The sequence below is a fragment of the Neopsephotus bourkii genome, unplaced genomic scaffold (genome assembly GCF_033783945.1).
Source record: "Neopsephotus bourkii isolate Nb327-2 ecotype Australia unplaced genomic scaffold, CSIRO-AGI_Nbou_v1 NB_887, whole genome shotgun sequence".
In the NCBI taxonomy this organism is placed as follows: Eukaryota; Metazoa; Chordata; class Aves; order Psittaciformes; family Psittacidae; genus Neopsephotus; species Neopsephotus bourkii.
The window spans coordinates 1,626,785-1,647,040 of record NW_026901381.1 but is presented as its reverse complement, the minus strand read 5'-3'; the positions used below and the strand labels follow the sequence as shown (position 1 = coordinate 1,647,040).

Below are 20,256 nucleotides of genomic sequence, written 5' to 3'. Positions count from 1 at the left end.
TTCTGATGGTTCATGGAATAGTGGGTTTTAGTCAGGATCTACTGCTTTTCTGTCCTCCCAGAGAATAAAACTTAGAACCCAGTATAGAATATGATCACTTCTTAATGAAATATTTGTGCATTTGATTATTTAAATTGACCTGGTGTGGACTCAGCTACTACCAAGACAGTGGCATCTTGAATTCATTCTGTTTCCCAAAACAGAGAGGGTCAATATCCTTTCAATTTGCATTTGCTTTGAGGTTATTCCAGTAATCTGGTCCTTGTGGCATTAATATTAATATTTAGGCATTGCTACCAATACGATGATGGGGAAAGACAGGCAGACAAATCTGAAGAGCCATGCAGTCTTTTTCTCTTCCCCAAAGTGTATTCTGTAGATTCAGCCTATCCATAGATGTAAATGTCTAGATCTATGTAAAAAGGCAAGGTTGCATGGAGAAGCAGTATCTTCTATCAAGTCAGGGAGTGTAGTTGGAGTACAAAGTCTAACTATTGGGTACAAAACCCTTCAGCTTGCAGTCTGTGTATAGAGAATGGACAAAATTCTTTTCATTCTACATAGCTCGCACTCACAAAGTGCAGTGTCCTTTGTCACTATGAGGAATTATACTTGCTCTGTAATGGCAAAGGGTGGCACGAGTTGTTCTGTGATGCAATCAGCCTGGCTGGGAACTGGACCGAGCACGAGGAGACTCATTTCACTCCATCTGCTGAATCGTCAGGGAAAGGTAAAACAACCCAACACTGTCAGTGTCAACCAGTGTCAGCCAAGCTGTGTTCCCATGGGAAACCATCCGTTTCTTGTAAGTGGAGCCACTTGTATCTCTAGGTCTTGTCTGAAATCTCACACATGAACAGACTTCGCTATGTGTATAGGCTCACCATGACAGTGATGTGTGGACAAGTGTGGAGCAAACAGTTCAGTGTTCTTTTGACCAGAGTTTGACAATTACAGCAATGAATCTCTAAGATTTATGGCATTTTAGACAAGAACTTTTTCTCAGCTGGGACTTTGAATAAGTAATGGCTGCAACTCCACTGAGGTTTGATAGAACAGGGTGAGAAGAAACATTTGATATCTGCTGCCTTCTATGTTCAGGAAATACAGAAGCAATGCTCAAAATCCAAATGTCTCTGAAACGGCCCATCACAAACCAGGTCAAAGTAGGACACTTGGTGCCCCCTTGAAGTTCTTTTGCCAGGGATGGGAATGCTGCACTAGTGTCAGTTCACATTCCCTTCAGAGACAAATCCTTGAGCCTCTTAATTCTTCCTCCAGGGAAGCAGGGCCTGGCAGTGCTGTCTGCTTGTTTACACTGCTGGTGTTAACTGCTTCCTCTCAACTTGCCTCTGCATTCTGTCTCCTCTACAGTTCAAGTTAAAGCAAATGCTGAACAGACGGCCCTAGTCATAACATTCGGGCACTTACCTTCACTAATGACTAATCCCTCCTGGAATCCTTTCCGTCCGGCACTCAGAATAACCCGAGCATCATACAATTTAGAGAAGCCAGTCCTGATGACTGTTGGACAAATCACTGCAGTGCAAGACCCTGCCCTTGCATCTTAGCTACTAGGAATTCACCCTTGTGATGTGCTGAGCATGTTCCTTTTCAGTGACCCCATTGCTATATGAGATCAGACCTTGAAGAAGCCACTGAAGCCTAATGGTGACCTCTTGAATTATTGATGTTGCCACTTAATGAGGTATGTGTGTGTGTGTGTGCGGGGGATCCTCCTTTGTTTATCAGAAGGTTTGGCATGGATACAGGAAAAGAGGAGTCTGAGAAAAGACAGCAAAAAATGTAGGTCCTTGGAACAGGATCACATACACTCCACAGAGCCCTGGCCTGGTTTGGTGTCTGTGTGCAGTGGTCCCTCACTGCCACAACTTGCTTAAGGAGTCCTTGTAGATGGAGAAAGGCAGCAGAGGTCTTCAGGGCTAGTGCAGAGGAAGAGGCCTTCCATAGGGTTGACTGTGGCTTCTGTCTGAGCAACCTGGTGGCTCTTGAAGCAGACAGAAGTGCATCCATCCCATCACAACACTTCTTGATCTGGCATTCACAGAGAGTGTTTCGAAGAGTGATTAAAAGTCTTTTAGCTACAAAGCAAGTCCACTCATCTCTGACAAAAGGCACTGCTGGGGACTTCTGTCCCTAAAGAGGTCACCACAGGATACAAAACGGAGGATGAGCAGGTCTTCTGTGTAAGGCACACTTAACATGTTGCCATAGAAACCAGTTCCTTAATTCAGGCATACACAATTCTCCCAGCCCCCAGTGAATTCCAGTAATGGGTTTATTATATCACACTTCATTGGTGTCATCTGTCACACAGACACTCACATAAATGAACCAGCCTTTGATTCAAAACTCCCTTCCAGTAACCAGACCCACTAGGGAAAGGGTCTCCTCTTGGGTCTGGTGGTTATAAGCAGGTCAGTGTGCTACCCTACTTTGCATGCTAATGTCTTCCTTCCATGCAAACATCTTCTTCAGTGGAAGAGAACATTTGTTTTCATTTCCTGATATTCCAGTTTATTAAACACGTGCTCCTAATCTCTCAGATCCTTGCTTGCACGTGCTGTCAGGATGCAGGTTGTAACATTTTGGTCCATATGATGTTTAAGCTGTAAGTCACACTAATGTCTGATGCAATGTTGTCATTTCTCCTTTTGTTTGGGCCAGAGGCTTGATTTACATTCACTGATCTGAAGGCCCATTTTAGGCTCCTTAAGAATATAGCATAGTGGTTTTGGATCAGAAAGCCAGGTGGACAAGTAGTTAAGAAAGTTCTGCATTGATGCCTATAGGTGCACTTACAGTAGATTAACAGGTCTCAAAAAGGTGGGGTTGGTTTGAGTTCCTGATGTTATGTTGAAGGTTGGTGTACTGAAGATGATGAGCATAGGATCTCTCTCATGAAGACAGGTTGAGAGAGATGGGCTTGTTCAGCCTGGAGAAGAGAAGGCTCCAGGGGGGATCTAGGATCTCAGATAGAAAGATTTTAGCTGCAGAAGCGCTCTGGATCTCAACAGGAGTAAGGGATTTAGTAAGTGCTGGAGTAAAAGGAGACTGCAATAGAGACATGAAGAAGTTATCTCCTTGCATTTCTACGGGACTTGTTCCCCAATGCTGACACCTTTTGTCTCAGCTGTACCTTATCTGGATGGAATAGAGATGTGTGACCCTGTCAGAGGTGAAAGAGAAGGGATAATCTACAAGGGATATACCTTAATTTAGTGATACGTCATGTTCTGTTGTGGCGTCTTCACACCACTCACCCAGACGTCTTTTGCTTCTGTTCTAGTCTCCTAAAAGTTCCTTTTCTGCCAAGTTTTCCATCATGCTCCCAGAAAAAGCCTCTTTGAGTGGTCTCGGAGGACCACCAGCATGTGCTGCCTCAGGAAGATGCATCTCAGTTTATAGTTGCATGTAAGCTACTGCAGCTCTACCACCTTCTTTCACACCTACATTCTCACTTCTGGAAGCCAGTTCACCTGAAATCTTGTTTCATGATGTGTCCAACATGGGTTTTAAACCAAAGTGTTCTTAGTAACCATCTCTTTTTTGATTCCTTTTTTGCCCTGCTAAAAGGAATTTGTGCCACTTCTCTAAATGAATAGTACAATACTCAAGAAAAACCTGAGTGCCATTGAGTGGAAATAGCTCCAGCCCCCTCAGCAGAGAATACTGGTACTTACCTCAGGGCATTAATGACCATTTAATTTGGAATGGGTTTGGTCATTTCAGAAATGCTGTGAGCTTGTGATGTGACCTCCTCAGCAATCCAGGGCTCAGCCAGGGTCAGTAATTGGGTAGGTTGGAGTAGAGATGGGAAAGAATCATAGAATAGTTAGGGTTGGAAAGGACCTTAAGATCATCCGGTTCCAACCCCCTGCCATGGGCGGGGACACCTCACACTAAATCATGTCACCCAAGGCTCTGTCCAACCTGGCCTTGAACACTGCCAGGGATGGAGCATTCACAGCTTCCCTGGGCAACCCAGAAGCAGAGAACACTGCAGAAAGTAATGGTGGAGATTCATTCAGCTTCCTTCCAAGTCAGTTGTGAGTCAGTGCTTGAAAGGATGCTCTGGTGGCATCTGTGACATCTCCAAAATAAGGTGGAAAGTGACAGTTCTGAGATACATGAGCAAAGCTTCTGAGACTTGCAGTGACAGTAGCAGTGTCAGGCAAACCTGATCAGGTACCACTTTAAATAGCTATGCTCTGCCTTCCTTTATTTTCATTCACAAAAGGATCTGCTGTGTCCCATTGCTGACCTGAAAAGCCCGATGCCTTTGCACCCTTGCCATAGTGGCATATCATGGATTTATTAAGAGGCCTCTGTAAAGTCTATCCAGAACTTCAGAATGCTTTTGGGTTAATGTGCTGTGGAAACAATATTTGTCTTGTTCTCTGTTAAGCTGCTTCCTGTGTGCTCCTCTCTGGAAGAAATGACCTCTATGTAGTCAATTCATGTAACAGTTGAAGGTACTTGGGATCTGCAAGGATGACCTGTAAATATGTGACTGTTCTTACTAGTGTTTTCTAACACCTACTGCCTTGGCATTGATTGATTTAAGCATACACATATTCATTGCGCGGTAGCTGCTGCCCACATTGACAGAATCATTTTGACACTTGTTATCACAAAGGCTTGTGTTGAATGAATGTTTTATTATTTGATTTTCTGCCATGCACTTCTCAGATTTGTTATAGCAGCAGCACATGGTCTTGATGATATTCCCCAAGGTAAAGTAAGCACAAAAGCCAGTGCAGGGCAAAAGGGGATACGGTACTAGAGAAGAGAGAGTTATTTTGTATGTAAGGCCAATGCATTTGCCTCAGACTTTGTATTCTGTTCCTTACTCAAGCAGAATTGTCCTGCTTCACCTTTCTGTGCTCTTCTTCCCTGTCTGTGAAACAGCAACAGGACCCTGTGATGGTGCTGGAGATAGTTAAATGGATCTTGCAAAGTACTTCATATTTTATATTGGAAGGCACACAAGAGTGGGAATTGTATTAGCTGCCTAGATTCTGTATTGATGTGGCAAACTGTCATCTCTCTGCAGAAGACATTTGGATGTATTTGGCTTAAATGCATCATAACTGACCAGCAGAATTGCTACTCCAGGAACAAGGCAGTTCAGTAGTCTGATCTGCTCCAGATTTCTAGTACGTATTGGTGCTTCCTGGCCTGTTGCACAAAGAGGAGCTCAGTCCTCAGTGCTGTTTCCCTGTGTCAGGTATAGTACACTAGTTTATTTCTCAAGTGCATTTGGAAGTGCGCTGCTGAAACCCCTGTGGGTTTTGAAGTCCATCTGGATCATTCATCTAACACCTGAGTATTACTGCCAAACCTGCATGATCACTTCCAGACAGGGAGACCACGAGGGCTGGGACTTCTCTGAGGAAGAGAGAGGGAAGTGAAAGGACTCCAGCTTCTGCTGTGGCTATAGGAATCTCTTATAATCTCCTTTTATGCCTGCTCTTTTCCCACTCAAATAGTGAAACCTGGCTGCTCACTTCCACTTCCTGTTCCTGGAGCCTTTGGCTTGATACAGAGTGGTTGCCCTGAGCAAGAAATTTGCACTAAACTTAGGGGAAGGATGCGTTTAAAAGTCAGCCAATCATCCAGGACTTTTTAGATGGAGAAGAAAAGGAATGACCATGTAGGTGTTAGTGAGTTTGTCCTATGATCTTCAAATCTTTGCTGTTGTACCTTCTTGAAAGTCTGTTTTATTTGTATTAAACATTCAAATGCCATAACTTTGTCTGTGGCCACACTCCGAGAGTTGTGGTCAATGGCTCAGTGTCCCGTGGAAGCCCATGACAAGTGGTGCTCCTCAGGGGTTGATACTGGGACCGGTGCTGTTCAGCTTGGTCTAGTTCAGGATGTCCCTGCTCATTGCAGGTGGGTTGGACTAGATGGCCTTTGAAGGTCCCTTCCAGCCCAAACTATTCTATGATTCTATGACTATGCAGTTCATGTCATCCTAAAGCAGGAAAACAGTTTGGATAGATCAGACTCTATAAAAGTGTATTTCCCTACATCTATCTGATTGGAATTCTAGCTCAGTTCCTGGCATCTGCAATGTAAAATTTGGCAGTGTTAATCCTATCCTGTGCAACTCTCATAAAAGAAATTTCTTATAGCATTTCTATTCATTTTCATTGATATATAATTCTTCTTCTTACCCTTCATTTTCTAACACAAAGCTTTTGGGGATGAGTGACCTTTCTTCATTTATATGTATGGCATCTCTTTGAGTACATGCTCTCTGATTTTCAGGCAGTCATTAGCTGTTTGACATTAAACTCAGTCCAAACCTCAGTTACTACTTACCTCTCCTCTGGTGCAGGGCATTGCATCTGAATACCTGGACGTGCACATGGAGCCCTCCTCAATCAGATCATCCTGGAGTCCAAAAGTCGCTGTACAGTTGACAGAGAAATACTTGTAGGGCCTCCAAGTCTGCCCATAGTCCTGGGATCTTTCCAATACCATCACAGCTGGGCGAGGTGACTTGAACACAGCAATGACATGGGTCAGGTAGAATTCTGTTTCAAAGTCCAGTCTGATTTCTTCCCTGTGTACCCCTTGGGCAGACTGCCACCAGGAGATGGGGTTTGCAAAGAAATCGTCTGTCATGTCAGCAGGGAGATGGGAGTTATCAGGCTGGTTGGCATTACACTTGGTGCAGCGAGGCTGCCCACAGCCATGGGTGACCCGATGGAGGAGGTTCTGGTCTGGGTAGAAGCAGTAGAGCTCTGTGCTGTTCTGGCCACACGTGGTGAGGGTAACTGGTGTCCTCCCTGTTGCCAGGTTTCCCACTGGAGGGTTGCAGGAGCGACCATTGCAGCGGAAGGGTCGGATCCTGGTGGGGTCTGAAACACAGGCAAAGAAACACAACAAGGAGAGTTTCTCACGCAGTTGTCAGGCTGTAACATAGGTGACCATACAAATGACTGGGGTCTTCGTTTGGGGAGTGATGTACTTCTAAGGAGAGCTACTTCATCTTTTCACACAAAGTTGGGAGGGAATTTCTTAGTAAATCTAGTCCTTGGTTTTGGTCCTAACTCAGAAACTGAGGTCTTTAGAAAATTTATGCTCGTGGTGCTTCCCTTTGATATGTCTGTTGAAAATGCAGTTGTGTCCATCTAAATTTGATGGTTAAACATGAATTTCATATTTAGCCACCAAAGTCTTGTGTTTTCTTCCTTTTACTCCTGTAAAGCTCTATAACAAGTCTATATACAAGTCCAGAGGAGGGCCAGGAGGATGATCAGGGACTGGAGCACCTCCCGTATGAAGACAGGCTGAGAAAGTTGGGGCTGTTCAGCCTGGAGAAGAGAAGGCTGTGCGGAGACCTCATAGCAGCCTTCCAGTATCTGAAGGGGGCCTATAGGGATGCTGGGGAGGGACTCTTCTTTAGGGACTGTAGTGATAGGACAAGGGGTAATGTGTTAAAACTTAGACAGGGGAAGTTTAGATTGGATATAAGGAGGAAGTTCTTTACCGTAAGGGTGATGAGGCACTGGAATGGGTTGCCCAGGGAAGCTGTGAATGCTCCATCCCTGGTGGTGTTCAAGGCCAGGTTGGACAGAGCCTTGGGTGAGATGGTTTAGTGTGAGGTGTCCCTGCCCATGGCAGAGGGGTTGGAACTGGATGATCTTAAGGCCCTTTCCAACCCTAACTATTCTATGATTCTAACTGAGGCTGAAGCTATTCAATGCATTTATTTTCATTGTTACCAGAAAGCAAAGTCAAACTGTACTACACATTGTAGAAACATTAAAGAGACTATTGCTGCCCAGCTCATTACAGACACTAATTACACATACAAACACAGAAAGAATGCATGTATTTCTGTAGTGACGCATTACTGGCATAGTTTTGAAAGGATGTTGAGTTTCTGCTGCTTCTATTGAGATCAGCTGGAGTTGTTAATACTTAGAAGAGTTTAAAACCGAGTCTCTCTTGTTTAAATACCTTGACATGGACAGAAAGTGACAATATTGTTTGTCAAATTTGCAAATAGTGGCAAATTTGGGGGTATCTTCCATGTGTACAACTGCTTCTGAATTAAAAAGGATAGGAATAACTACAAAGTCTTAATATTGTTTGGAAATCAATAGCATCTTTAGCTGGCATTAAAGATCATTCCAAAACCTTACCATGCTAGAGAAAACTGCATTTCTAATGATGTACGATGTCCTCTTTGCAACCTAAGAGTCCAGAAGGAGTTAAAGAGTGACCTTGCAAGGTCATAAATCTAATCCAAGGGGTCACAAGTCAGATGGCTGGATGGAAGTCCTACAGGAAATGACCCTTCCAATGAAACCTAGGATGACCGTAAACCCTGGGTAATCCAGGAGCAGTGCAGAGGTCAGCTATTAGTTCAACAGTCTAGGTCAACATTTCAAATCCCTCCTTGATTTCTGTTCAGCCTTTCCCCAAGCAAAATTAGTTTTAAAGTGAAGTTATGTCAAAGGAAATACTCTAATTCAGCCCTATAAAAATACTCAAATTGTAAATGTAGTTGGTTGAAACTGATGTCCCTCTTTCCAAAGGGGAAGTTTAAGGTGAAAACTAGTGTGTAACATGCAAGGTTTTGCCTCTGAATTGTTTCTGTCCTTAGTTCCTTCATGGCATTTCTGCCCAGGCTGGAAGAGAAAGGTCAGACACAGGTACTGGTTTGGAAAACACCTTGTGCATTTTGCTTCCCAGGATTAGGATGCAAAACAAAGTTGCTGTATGTCTATTGAATCCTATTGAGCAAGGGAGTATACTGTCTTAGCTTACATGAAACGTAAGGTAGTCTTAACCCTCAGATAGCAAGAAATCAGATCATCCAGAAATGCCCTTGACTACTCTTAGGAGCAGGTGGAAGCCACCTTCAAAGGAGCTTGGACTTAGTGTGTATGCCTTGCAGACACTAAGCAGCAGCCTCAAGAAAAGAGAATGTGTCCGAAGACACAGTAGTAGTGGTTTCCTGCTGGTGGAGGTTGGAATGGGTTGGCCAGGACGTTTTCTAGTATCCCAGTGAAGTCCTAGGTGACTGGAAGACTGCAGCAGTGCCTGAATTACATGTGCATCTATAGTCCTCGGATCAAAGGAATGAAAGCTGCCCCTCCTCAGTCCCACCACTGCCTGTGCCAGCACAGTGATGGATTTTCATGACACAGGATTTGCTGCAGGAGTCAGCTGGAGAGGAAGGGAGATGGGGATGTTTGGCTTTATCAGTTCTGTTCTTGGCTTGCCAGCTTCAACTAGGCAGGTGGTAATGGAGATCCTCCAGTCAGCCCTCACACCATCCTCATTGCTTAATGACCATTTCGATGTATTTTCTTTATGATTATGAACTTCTTACTCCATCTGAGCCTGGGACAGGTACAGGGGAACACCGGGAGCTGCAGAGATTTTATCTGGGAGGTTCCTTGCAATTTCACTGAGGCTTCTCGTCCTGAGAAAGGACTCAGGTTTGCAGGTCAGCAAAACCACAATGAGCCTCAAGAATGTCTTTGCAAGTGGCATTTAGGTTTGTGTTCACGTCCAAGCTGCCTGGTAAAAGTTACTGGAAATAAGGAAATCGCAGTAATTTCTGTGTTTAAAGTAGATTGGATATTAGCTGATGTTGCTCAGTGCTGCAGAAAGATGTCATCTTTGCCTCCAGACAATTTAATGGGACTGATCTTATAACTGAACTTGGAACAAGCATTAGCTCAAAGAGTCAGGTTACTTAGTTTTGATTAAGAATGCATTCATGTTGCAAGTGCTATTGGATTATGGATAAATATACCATATAATTAAAAGAAAGTCCATCTCTGCTGATGCATCCACCACTGAAGCTTTTCTGCAGGAAATGGGATGCAGGAGTTCTGCATTCAAGGACTTATATAGGGGAAGCTTTGCAGACAAGGATGTCAAAGTAGAAAAGGACACTTTTATTAAAGGGAATGGCTGTTTTTGGTATTTCTCATAAATGGGCTATTATTCTGGTATTGAGGTTTTCAGCTGGCTTGTCTGATCCTAGAAAAGGAAGAAAACCATGGCTGTTCTCTTGCATAAGTCACAAGAAGGTTGATTTACTCCGCCAGGTAATGCAGCAATATCAATAAATAGTTCCTGTCTGAACTGCTGTGTCATTAGGAAAATGGGAGAAGAATAAAGTGCAAATGAGCAGAAGGGAGCTGAAAAACAAAATCTGCAGTCGATTAAAAGCTTTGTATTTAAAGAAATCAATTGGCAAGACATTGCTTGGCCACAGGGATGCTGCAGCCTGTCCATCACTCACCCATTCTGTGGAAACAACATGAAATGTGGAATCTAAACAGTGAGGAAAGACTGCTGCAGGACAGAAACAGCAGCAGGAGAACAAACATCTCACCCCAAGTGCCAGGAGGAGTCACTGAATAATTCATAAAGAACTAAACACTTCGATTGCGCATGGGCACTACATGTTATTATGGAGTTGATGAGCTTTTGCTCCATAGAGGATGGGTTTACTCCATAGAGAATGGCTTTACTCCATAGAGGATGGCTATGGTATGGTATGATTAATTTATTTGTCTGTTTTCTGGTTCCTCAGTGCTGTACCATAAAGTGACAGGTCAATGGCACATGCCCAGCACGTGTTGTAATGGCAACATTACCAATGGTTAGGGAATCCTACAGCTGAAGCGAGGTCACACTACTGATAACTACTGACACCATCTCAAACAGGCATCTCTTACCTTGGAATGTAATGGAACATTGTAGACATGAACTAAAACCAAGTTCTGGGGGTTTTTAGGGCTTTTTTCAGCCTCCGTCGGACACTTGACATTAGAAAGGTGATACCGTCACTCAAAGCTTGCTGAAGTGACTGGAGAGCTGCCTTTTGTGAGTGGTTTTAATTGGAATTTCTGTTTCTTTTCATATCTAATTTATGGCTGTGTGTGTCCAAGTCTCCTATGGTGAGACAGGAGAGTGAATTTCACAGTTCTGAGCAACGTGAACACTAAAACCTTTGGGCATCTTCTGCTATGGTTTTGATGGAGCACTTTGAGCATGTTATGTCCAACCTGGATTTCTCTTGTTCTGTATCAGTTTAGCTTTTTCCTTAATAACCAAAAACTTTAGATGTTCTTTTGAAGCCAAGCACCCTGGGGACAGGAGTGGCACAAGTTTTTATTAGTCAGACCTAGAACTTCACCCCTTAATGCTGTTACAACAGAAGTGCCATACAACCCGTTGTTGTCTGGGGCCAACATGCAATAAGTTTGGCAAGTCTTCATCCATTTATGAGTAGCCTGATGTATTTCTGCACTAAAATAGCCCTAATAACTGGAGCTACAGGGCCAGCCTTCATAAATACCCCAGAGCTGAAGTTCTGAATGTGCTACAAACCCAATCTGCTTCCGTGACCCAGGGCATAGACAGAATAATAAGATATGGGCTCTCATCCACTGTGTCCAGTTGCAGTTTGCCTGCCCACAACCCTTCTGGAGCAACAATGGGCTTCAACAACTACAACTTCATTTACAGAGGAACTGAATAACCTGAGCCCAGAGGAAACCGGTCTTAACAACTGTCCCAATATGCAAGAGAGCACTGCAGAGGGAGGGGAGCAGTGCTATGGAAAGATCACCCAAGTGTCACAGCTCACAATATAAAACCTAAGTGACTCCTCCAGCCTAACCACTAAGGGGTTTTATTTTCCTTTGGCATTCCATTTAAAGATGCAAGCAGCCAATCTTGACAATCCAGACTGACTTCCCTGCACAGAGATGGCAGAAGGCAAATATTGTACTCCCACAAATATTATACTTCATGTATTCTCCACACAGCTGCCCCATCAATATGTTTTGCTTTTGATCAGGAGGGACCAACTATAGGGCTGAAAAAGGAGTTTATTATATGGGCTAATAATGTAGGTACAAAACACACCTCACTGTGCATGTCTTTGCTCAGGAAAAGGCTGAGACTTCCAAATCATTTTACATAGATGGGCACTGTCCAGACTAACCTTAGTCTGAGCAGTACTAACCCTGCCTGTAAGAAGACCTACAGAGGTTCAAGGTTAAGTTAAGATTTTAATACTGCTTCAATAATAATAATAATAATAATAATATAATAGAATGAGCAGGTAACCCTTGTGTTTTCACAGGCTGATGGCTTGTAAAACCTTTTGACCCAGCAGCATATATTCATTTGAAGTGACATTGAATCCTTAACATTATCACCTTCAGTATCCAATTATGTTGCTGTTATTCCCTATGTCCCACACTGTTACACTCAGAGCATGTTTAGCTCCATGCAGAACTCTCACCCTCCCCTCAAATTCACTTCCCAAGCAGTCAGCTGCAGGCTGCATCTCCTTGCAGGTTCATTTTCACCTTTGAATTGGCTGCAGAGCAGATTTAGGCTGGTTTGTAAGAGGCTGCCTTCTGCAACAGCATCAGCAGCTTCACCGCCAGCTCCCCAACCTTCCTGTGCTGTGTGTCAACAGATGTATCCTACAGGGAGAGCCCCAGACTGGGAAAATAGGGAATGCCCAAGATGAGACACTGAGAGGACTAAGGTACATGTCCTCCCTCCATTCATTCCCTGGCACGTTGTGATAGACAGGCTTTTCCCCAACTGAGTCACAGGATAATGTGACAGGATTATAAATGTATGAAAATACCTTAAATCCATCTCTTAAACAGCACAGGTAGTGTGGGGAATGGACTCTGTCCTAATCCATTTTTAATCTAATGCTAATTTAATCTTGTCCACTGCATGTTAACTATGAAATCAGGGAATACACTGAATGAATGGGCTGGCTTGGGTAAACAGTAATTCCTAAACAGTGTCTCTGACTTTTAATGATGCACAACAGAGTTAACAGAGAATAATTCAGATTCCTCCAGTGCTGCTGTCCAAGGATGTTGTTGGTTCACCCTTGTCCTGTCTAGGAAGGCAATGTTTCATCCTCAAAACATATACCCAGCACATCTCAATCCATCTCCCTCTCTTTTTCTGTTACTTTCATTCACAAAAATAACACTTTTTTTCTTGTAAGGATGTATGAAACTGTACATCCTAAGCCTCTGGGAAGAGACTGAGCTATAAAGCTCTGTATTGCAAGGGTTAAGAAGCATATATATATATATATATGCTGACCAACCCAGATTCCTTGTAAAAATCCAGTCTAAAGATGTTAACATCATTTCTTTTAACCAACAGCTCTGATTTCTATTCCCCTTCCCTTCGCTCAACTTAGGATAAATTGTTTCAGAATGGCAATATTGATGTATTTCACTTACCTGCTTCCCCATGGCCAGATATAACATATTCCAAGAACACAATCAGCATGATGCCTTGATGCTGCATGGCTGTCAGCAGAATAGCTGTCCTCAGTGAAGCAAAAGAGAGCTGCAGTAACCTACAGGTTTGGTGCTTGCATGGCTTTTCTGTGCTTGCTTGCTTTCTCTCTGCTCACCTTCCCCTCAGTGCAGGGGTCAAGGCTGCTGCCTCATTCTTCTTGGTCTTGTTTGGGTCCAGAGCTGTTTGTTGTGTGTGTGTGTGTGTGGGGTCCTCAGGGCTCAGATGCCTTCGGGTGTCACCCATCCATTGCTTCCAATAAATAAGGATTCTGGGTGTCTTCACCCCTCTCCATGCAGCGGGCTGGGGACGTTCACATCCCTGAGCACCTCAGCGAGCTCCGTTCCGTCTGGTCCTTGGCGGGTGGATGGATGCTATTTGGAAACTTTCATTTCTGCTCCTTGCTTTCGGAGGAGCTTGGTTCTGGTTCTGCCTCTGCCTCGGCTCCCCTTGGCGACCTTCCCCAGCGGCTGATGGTGGCGCTGGGGTCCGGGCACCGCGTCCTTAGCAGGGTACCCCCGGACCTTCTTCTCTCTTTGCTCCCTGCAGCGGAGTGTCATAGAAGAGCGGAGTTGGCTTTTCTCCCTGAGGGATGATGAGGAGCAAGTGCTTTCTTGGCTCTTCTCCTCTCTCTCGTCTTGTATTTTGGTTTGGTTTATTTTATATCACTTCCCCCCTCCCTCCGCTGTCACGGAAGCCACTTCTCCCCCACCTCCAAGGGATTTGCTTCACACAACGAGCGCCAGGGAGTGGAAAACGCAGCCAAGGGCAGCCCGCCGGGGCCGGTGCCCGGGAGGTCCCGGCTGCCGCTGCCGCCGGAGTGCGGCTCTCCCCGGGGTTTGGGGGCCGCGGAGGGCACAAGGGCAGGGGAGGAGATGCGATGCCCAGCGCCAGGAGAGAGGGAAGAAAGGGAAGAGGGGGGACGCTGGGGAATCCTTCCTCCCTCCTGCTCCAGCAACGCTTGGGCTGGGGGTCCTTCCTCCCGACGGTGCCTGGTTATCTTCAAGTTTTGGCCGTGCCTCCCTTCAGCCTTTAGCGCATCTCTCAGTCCTAAGTGGGCAGCTCTCCTCTCTGGTCCTGTCTGGCTGCAGAGGGGATTATTCTAACATGTGATCTTCTTCCTGCTCTTTATATGTGCTTGGGGGGGGGGGGGGGTGTTGTCGAGAGGAGGAGGATGGGTCGGTTCCGCACCTCCTCGTCGGCTGCTTTGGTCCTCGCCGTGCTCAGATGCAGGCGTCGTGTTCCAGCCGCATCTTCCCCTGCAGGAGCCGGTGTCTGTCCCTCTGCCTGTGTCTGTGTGTGCAGGGCGGGGGCACCGCGCTGCCCGGCCCGGCCGGTGCCCGCTGTCCCTGCAGCACCCTCTGCCCGCCCGCCTGGAGCACGACACCCGCCCTGCGCCGGGCACTGCCCGGAGCATCCCCGTCCGGTACCCAAAGGCAGCCCCGGGGCATGAGGAGAGCAGGGGGGGGTGTCTTTGGGGTTCATACGTGCACAAAGGGGCACAGGAGCAGGGTTTCTTTCCATCATCACAGACCTGAACTGGGACAAACCTGGCAGTGAGGGGACCTGGGGCTTTCCAGAGAAGCCGGGGTGTCTGCTGGGGCATCATCACTGGCACACCAAACACCGGGCATGTCCCTGGAGTTGGATATACTCAGGTAACTCCATCACAAAGCTCCCAGGGGAACAGGGAGGCTCCAGCATGCAGCAAACGGGGTGAAAGTGCTCAGTCCCAGAAATCATTTATTTCAGTGAGTTCCCTGCCCCCCAGCTTCATCCTCTCTATATTCACTTCTCACACCATTCAATTCTGGGTGTCACAGAGGGAAGCAGGTCTGATGGGAGTCGAGAGGTAGACAAGGTTATTCTTGTGCTTGTTTATGTGCAGGATCAGATCTTGGAGGGATTTGGAGGATGTGGGTCATAAGGAATAATAAGGACAGATTTATTTCCCTTTGGGGTGGGAATGTTCACATAAGGCAGGGTTATTTAGCTCTTATTTAGCTCAGTTTTGGGGCAGATTTTCTGACTTTACCCTTACCTTCCTTTTGTATGCTTTTAATGCAAAAGCCCACCAGAAATTCTTTAAATATGAAGAATTCTTCTCCCTCTCCTTTTTGTCTTTGCCTTTTGTTTGAAAGCAGCTAAACCAGTGTATAAACACCAACTGAAACTCTCCTGCCATGAATGACAGGTAGCATCCTTCAGAGGTTTGAGTCTGATGCACGCTCAGCTCCCCTGGGATGCTCCCAGTTCTTTCAACTCCAGCATCTTCAGTGGGAGCTGGGGATGTGCAGCATGTCCCAGAGCTGAAGGCGATGTGACATTAATGAGATGCTGTCATTTAATAACTGTGCTTTGTTGTCATCGCTTGTTGATTGCTGCCTTTGTGGGGAAATGCAGTGGGGTTTTATTCCCAGGTTTTAGGCTCATTCCTAAGTGAAATGTCTCTCCCAGTCTATTTCACCAGGCTTAAACTGTGGCACTTGAGAGAGTTGCCTGGCCAAGAGCTGTAGTTCCATGGATGTAATAAAGTTCAAGAAGCTCCTGTGTTATTAAACAGCTCAAGATGGACAGCAGAATTCACATTGCACTGTAAGTGGGAAATCAAAGTGAAGTATATTCGCTTAGTTGTGATGTCTGAGTGGCAGTACCCTCTGGCTTTCTAGCTGTTGTTGACTGTAGGGTATAAAAGTGAATTATGGCTGAAAACCTGAATTTGTCCTCCCAGTTATTGCCTGTGTTGAGAAAACCACTAGTTCCAATGGGTGCATTTCCAGTTTAACACTTCTGAAGTCCATTTGTGCCTAGAAGCTAAGAGGAGCTAACACCTAAGGGGCTGTCAATGGTAACTGCTGTTATTTAGAAGATGAACTGGTGACATCTGAGGAACAGCCCATCCCTAGAGGTGTCAAACACGGAATGCCCATCTCAGCTGAGCACTGCATGAACAGTGATGTGATCAATATTTAGTTAGTTCCTAAAGCATGGAAATGTAAATGCCCAATCCTTGAGGTCTCAGGCAAGGTTCCTGCTCCAGACCAGGACTCTCACTAGGACACTGGGGCAATGAGACGATTTGGAAGGTGGCTGAGTTTGCTCTAGTGGCTTAGTGACAAAGCATCCAGGGAATCAGCAGCAAAACTGTGAATCATTCATTTTGGGGGAGGAGGGAAGAGCCAATGGCATGGAGCGGAGGGGAGAGGAGGGTCACCTCTGCCGCCTGCCCCTGTGCTTCACAGAGCTGTTTGCAGAAGCCAGAGGACAGGCTGTCCTCTTCTGATCACCTGGAGCGGAGGGATCTGCATCCCTTAGCATCCTGCTTGCCTGTGCCTTCCTATCCCTTGTACCTCTTCAGTTTGCCTTGCCTTTCCTCCTTGTATTTCCTCAGCAGCCATGAGCAGCCTGAAGGAAATCTGCCGTGGCCTTCCTCTATACCCTTTGCCTGAAAACAGAGGTCGGAGGAAAGGAATACCCCATGCGCCCGTGAGAACCCCTAATCTCACTGCTCAGGAGAAAAAGGTAACATGGGCTTTCACTGGGCCTCACTTCAGATAACTGCAGCTCAGAGCAGCGGATCTGATTGCCTCAAATGCTATTCTGAGCCTGGGCTTTGTGGGAAATATATTTCCTTGGTATTATACTTCCAGTGGGTAATGGGATGAAGTACTGGAAGCTCTTCTGCTTGCTTGCTTTCTTCCTCCCCAAGAGATAACCAGGTTGGACAGGGCTTGGAGCAATCTGCTCTAGTGGAAGGTGTCCCTTTCCATGGCAAGGGGTTGGAACTGGATGAGCTTTAAGGTCCCTTCCAACCCAAACCATTCTATGTTCCCATGATTATATGACATGAGAGAGATTTGCTACACAGCAGATTCCATGCCTTTAAATGGCTAAACAAGAGGCACTAGACTTCAACAATGTCAATTCAGTGTTGTTCTAGAAGATGGAATTATGAGTGCTGTTGCAAAATCACTTCATATGTATGGGAGTGAAAGCTATCTGAATAAAAGATCCAAGGATACTTTATTTTATCCAGTAGCCCGAGGATCCTGGAATTTAGGGAAGTTCGTAGGGAGCTGAGTTAATTATTTGTCCTTAGTTGTGTAATTCTTTTCCAGCCTGTTTTTGTTTGAATAGCCTACGCACACACTAAAGTAATCATTGCATTATTCCAGGCTAGAGATTTAGAACATAATCAGCAGCAGAACATAATGGTCAATGGGTGGAGATCCATAGGAATCTGTGGGGGAGAGGATAAGGTGGGATCCTTAGTTTGAAAGTCTGTGCTTCATCACATGTAGCGTCACTTAGAGTGTGACATTCTGGTCAGAGCAACAGAAGTTCCTTCCCCCTAAGAAGCTGCACACAACTCCTTTGCCTTCGTGGGAGTTCCCCACTGGCATCAGCTGCCAAATTCCTTCAAAGTCCACTTCCACAAGCTGAGGAGAGCCTAGGGAAAGGGTGGAAAGAGGAACAGCTGGTTGATATCCAAAGAGGATTTACTTCAATGTCAGGAGCATTCATGGCTGAAGCATCCTGTCTGTGCCTGAGACAGCTCACACACATGGAACTGTGGCTACCAAGTGTGCAGAAGAAGGCTGTGGTGATGGCTCTGAAGATAAAGCAGCAGGGAGTGAGCCCCACTGCATGTCAGAGCATTGCCAAGCATCTCCATTTTATTCCTTGTCTTTGCTATATCATTTTTCCCCTGCTATAGCATGGAGGAGTCAATGTTGCAGGACAGGGGATGATACCTCTCAAAAGGATGCCAAGCCTTACTCTTTACCTGGGGAGAGAAAGGTAATGACAAAAGTCCTCAATCCTTGTACAGAAACTGGAATAGTTTCCTGCCTCCTTTAAGTGTTGCAGGAGGACAGCAATAGGCTGATTTTCTGGCCCCAGTCTACTGTCTAACGTGCTAGCCTCATCTGTCCGTATTACCTACCGCATGTGATAAGAGATCATGCTAGCTGGGTTTTTATTAGACTGTTAGAGATTTAAAAGCTTCCTTTCTGCTTTATTTTACTCTGAATCCTCCACCTTAAACTCTTGACAGAGTCAGAGGCTCAGCTGGTATTTATTTGATATCTGAAAGGTCAAATCTCTCTTTTTAAGAGCTGTTCTGCACTTAGAAAGCATGTAGACAGAAAGGTTGTCTGACTGTGAGCTGGTTTTTAAGTCTTGAGACAGGCTTCCAGATTTTGTTGACAGCGTGTAATGCTGAGCATATTGTGAGGCTTATCTGTATGTGTGACGCTGTTTTCTGATTGAAGTACTCAGAACTCTGACAGAATTGAAGTTAATGATAATGCATCTACTGATTTCCTCAGGATTTGTCCCTCTCTTCACATGCCTTCAATCCAGTTTTACAATAACAACCCTTAGGACTGCCAATGCTTTATTTTCTTGGACCTCCTTTTGTGGTTATAATAAAAACCCTGGGAGATTTATAAAGCTCTGTGTGCTTTGGGGCTTGCTGAAAAAGTATATCATTCTTCCTATCATACCAACTTCAATCTTTCTGGATGAATCAAACCATTTCTCAGAACTGATTCTCTTTCTATGTTTCCTGAGTTCTCTTCTTTGTCTGTAGCCTGGAACAGCCTCATCCCCCCTCTTTCCCTCCACAGCTCTTCTGTTTCTCAGCATCTGTATCTTACTGTAAATGCACTACAAAGAAACTGCCCTTAAAATCATATGCATGGCATGTCCTTTGCAGAATAAGGATGTTGTGTCCTCAGTAATCAGTGACATTCGATCGACTGTGCCCTTCTCAGTGTTGCTCAGCATCAGAAAACAGTGGCACACCTTCATCCATGCAGTGATTCCCTTATGTATCTTAGAGCTACATCATGCTGCAGTCTTCCTGCTGCCCCAGCATCATCATCATCTGTCACCTGTGCATCTGTCACAGGGCCCTAAGGTCAGTAATGGGCCTTGATGACCTTGATGAGCCTCACCTGAAATCTCCACCCATACCCTCTGCGCATAGGTTTAAGGGCTCTATTTAAGCTCAGTACTGGGCTCTCACTCTTACTTGTGGTAGAACTGTGTCTGTCTGTAGTTCTATCAGTGGAGTATCTCTGTGCCTAGCCATGGACCACACTGGTCTGGTCTCTACCTGTGAGCCATCCTGCTGGTCTTTGAGCACTGTCTCTCTGTGGTGACCATCACCAAACCTGGTCCTGACTTGCACTCCTACCTTGGCTGCCTACCTGCACATCACCATGACCTTGCCTGATGACTTGAACTCTTGGTGGCTGCCATCCCTGGGCTGCCCAGCTCATCTCTGCAGGCACTGTGAGGCTGGACCCTGGCTGGTAAGATGTCTGTCCTGCTGGCTCTGTTATTCTGCTTGCTCCCTTTTTCCTTCAGGAACAATTGAACTCTGCTTCATGACATCCTAGTGTGAAGAGCTGCAACCAGAGCCTATGAAGTCACATAGCACCTGGAGTGCTTCAATATTCTGGAGAAGCAGCAGGACACTTGACCTTAATGGTTGCTTTACACATCCCAAAATAAGGCTGCTTTTAAGTTTCTATGTGGATTGGGAAGGCCAATTTCTTGGCTCCTGTTTTGGAACATCTGGATGATAAAGAACTTGGGAAGCTTTTTCACAGCCCACAAAGTATTTGTAGTAATGGTCAGTCAGACATCGTGATGTTTACTTCCTGAGCTGATCTAAACTGGGACCTATCAGGAAGAATAATACATGAAACAACAATCTTGCTTTTACAATTGCTGCTTACAAAATAGTGCCACCAAATATTCTGGGCCTGGATATCATCAGGCAGAAGATGATGGGTGGGAGACAAGCAACATCCCCAGTGTAAGAGGGGGAGGACTAAGAATGAGGCTGTTGTACAGTTCGGCTATTTGCTTCATCTCCTCATGCTTACC

General features: G+C 45.4%; 2 protein-coding genes across 2 annotated transcripts in view; one reads left to right on the top strand and one right to left on the bottom strand.

Annotated features, from left to right (window-relative positions):
* The window catches only part of LOC133214355 (netrin-4-like), a 44,315-nt gene extending 29,235 nt beyond the window's left edge, over nucleotides 1-15,080 (bottom strand). The window contains exons 1-2 of the mRNA XM_061357192.1: nucleotides 13,299-15,080; nucleotides 6,352-6,893 (exon numbers count right to left, since the gene is read on the bottom strand). Coding sequence (XP_061213176.1) covers nucleotides 6,352-6,893; nucleotides 13,299-13,365 — 609 coding nt within the window. The 5' untranslated portion in view covers nucleotides 13,366-15,080. The remainder of the gene's footprint in view (nucleotides 1-6,351; nucleotides 6,894-13,298) is intronic.
* Nucleotides 15,081-16,591: 1,511 nt separating this feature from the next.
* Nucleotides 16,592-20,256, top strand: part of UROC1 (urocanate hydratase 1) — a 36,173-nt gene continuing 32,508 nt past the window's right edge. The window contains exon 1 of the mRNA XM_061357179.1: nucleotides 16,592-16,878. Within this exon, the coding sequence (XP_061213163.1) occupies nucleotides 16,753-16,878 (126 nt within the window). The 5' untranslated portion in view covers nucleotides 16,592-16,752. The remainder of the gene's footprint in view (nucleotides 16,879-20,256) is intronic.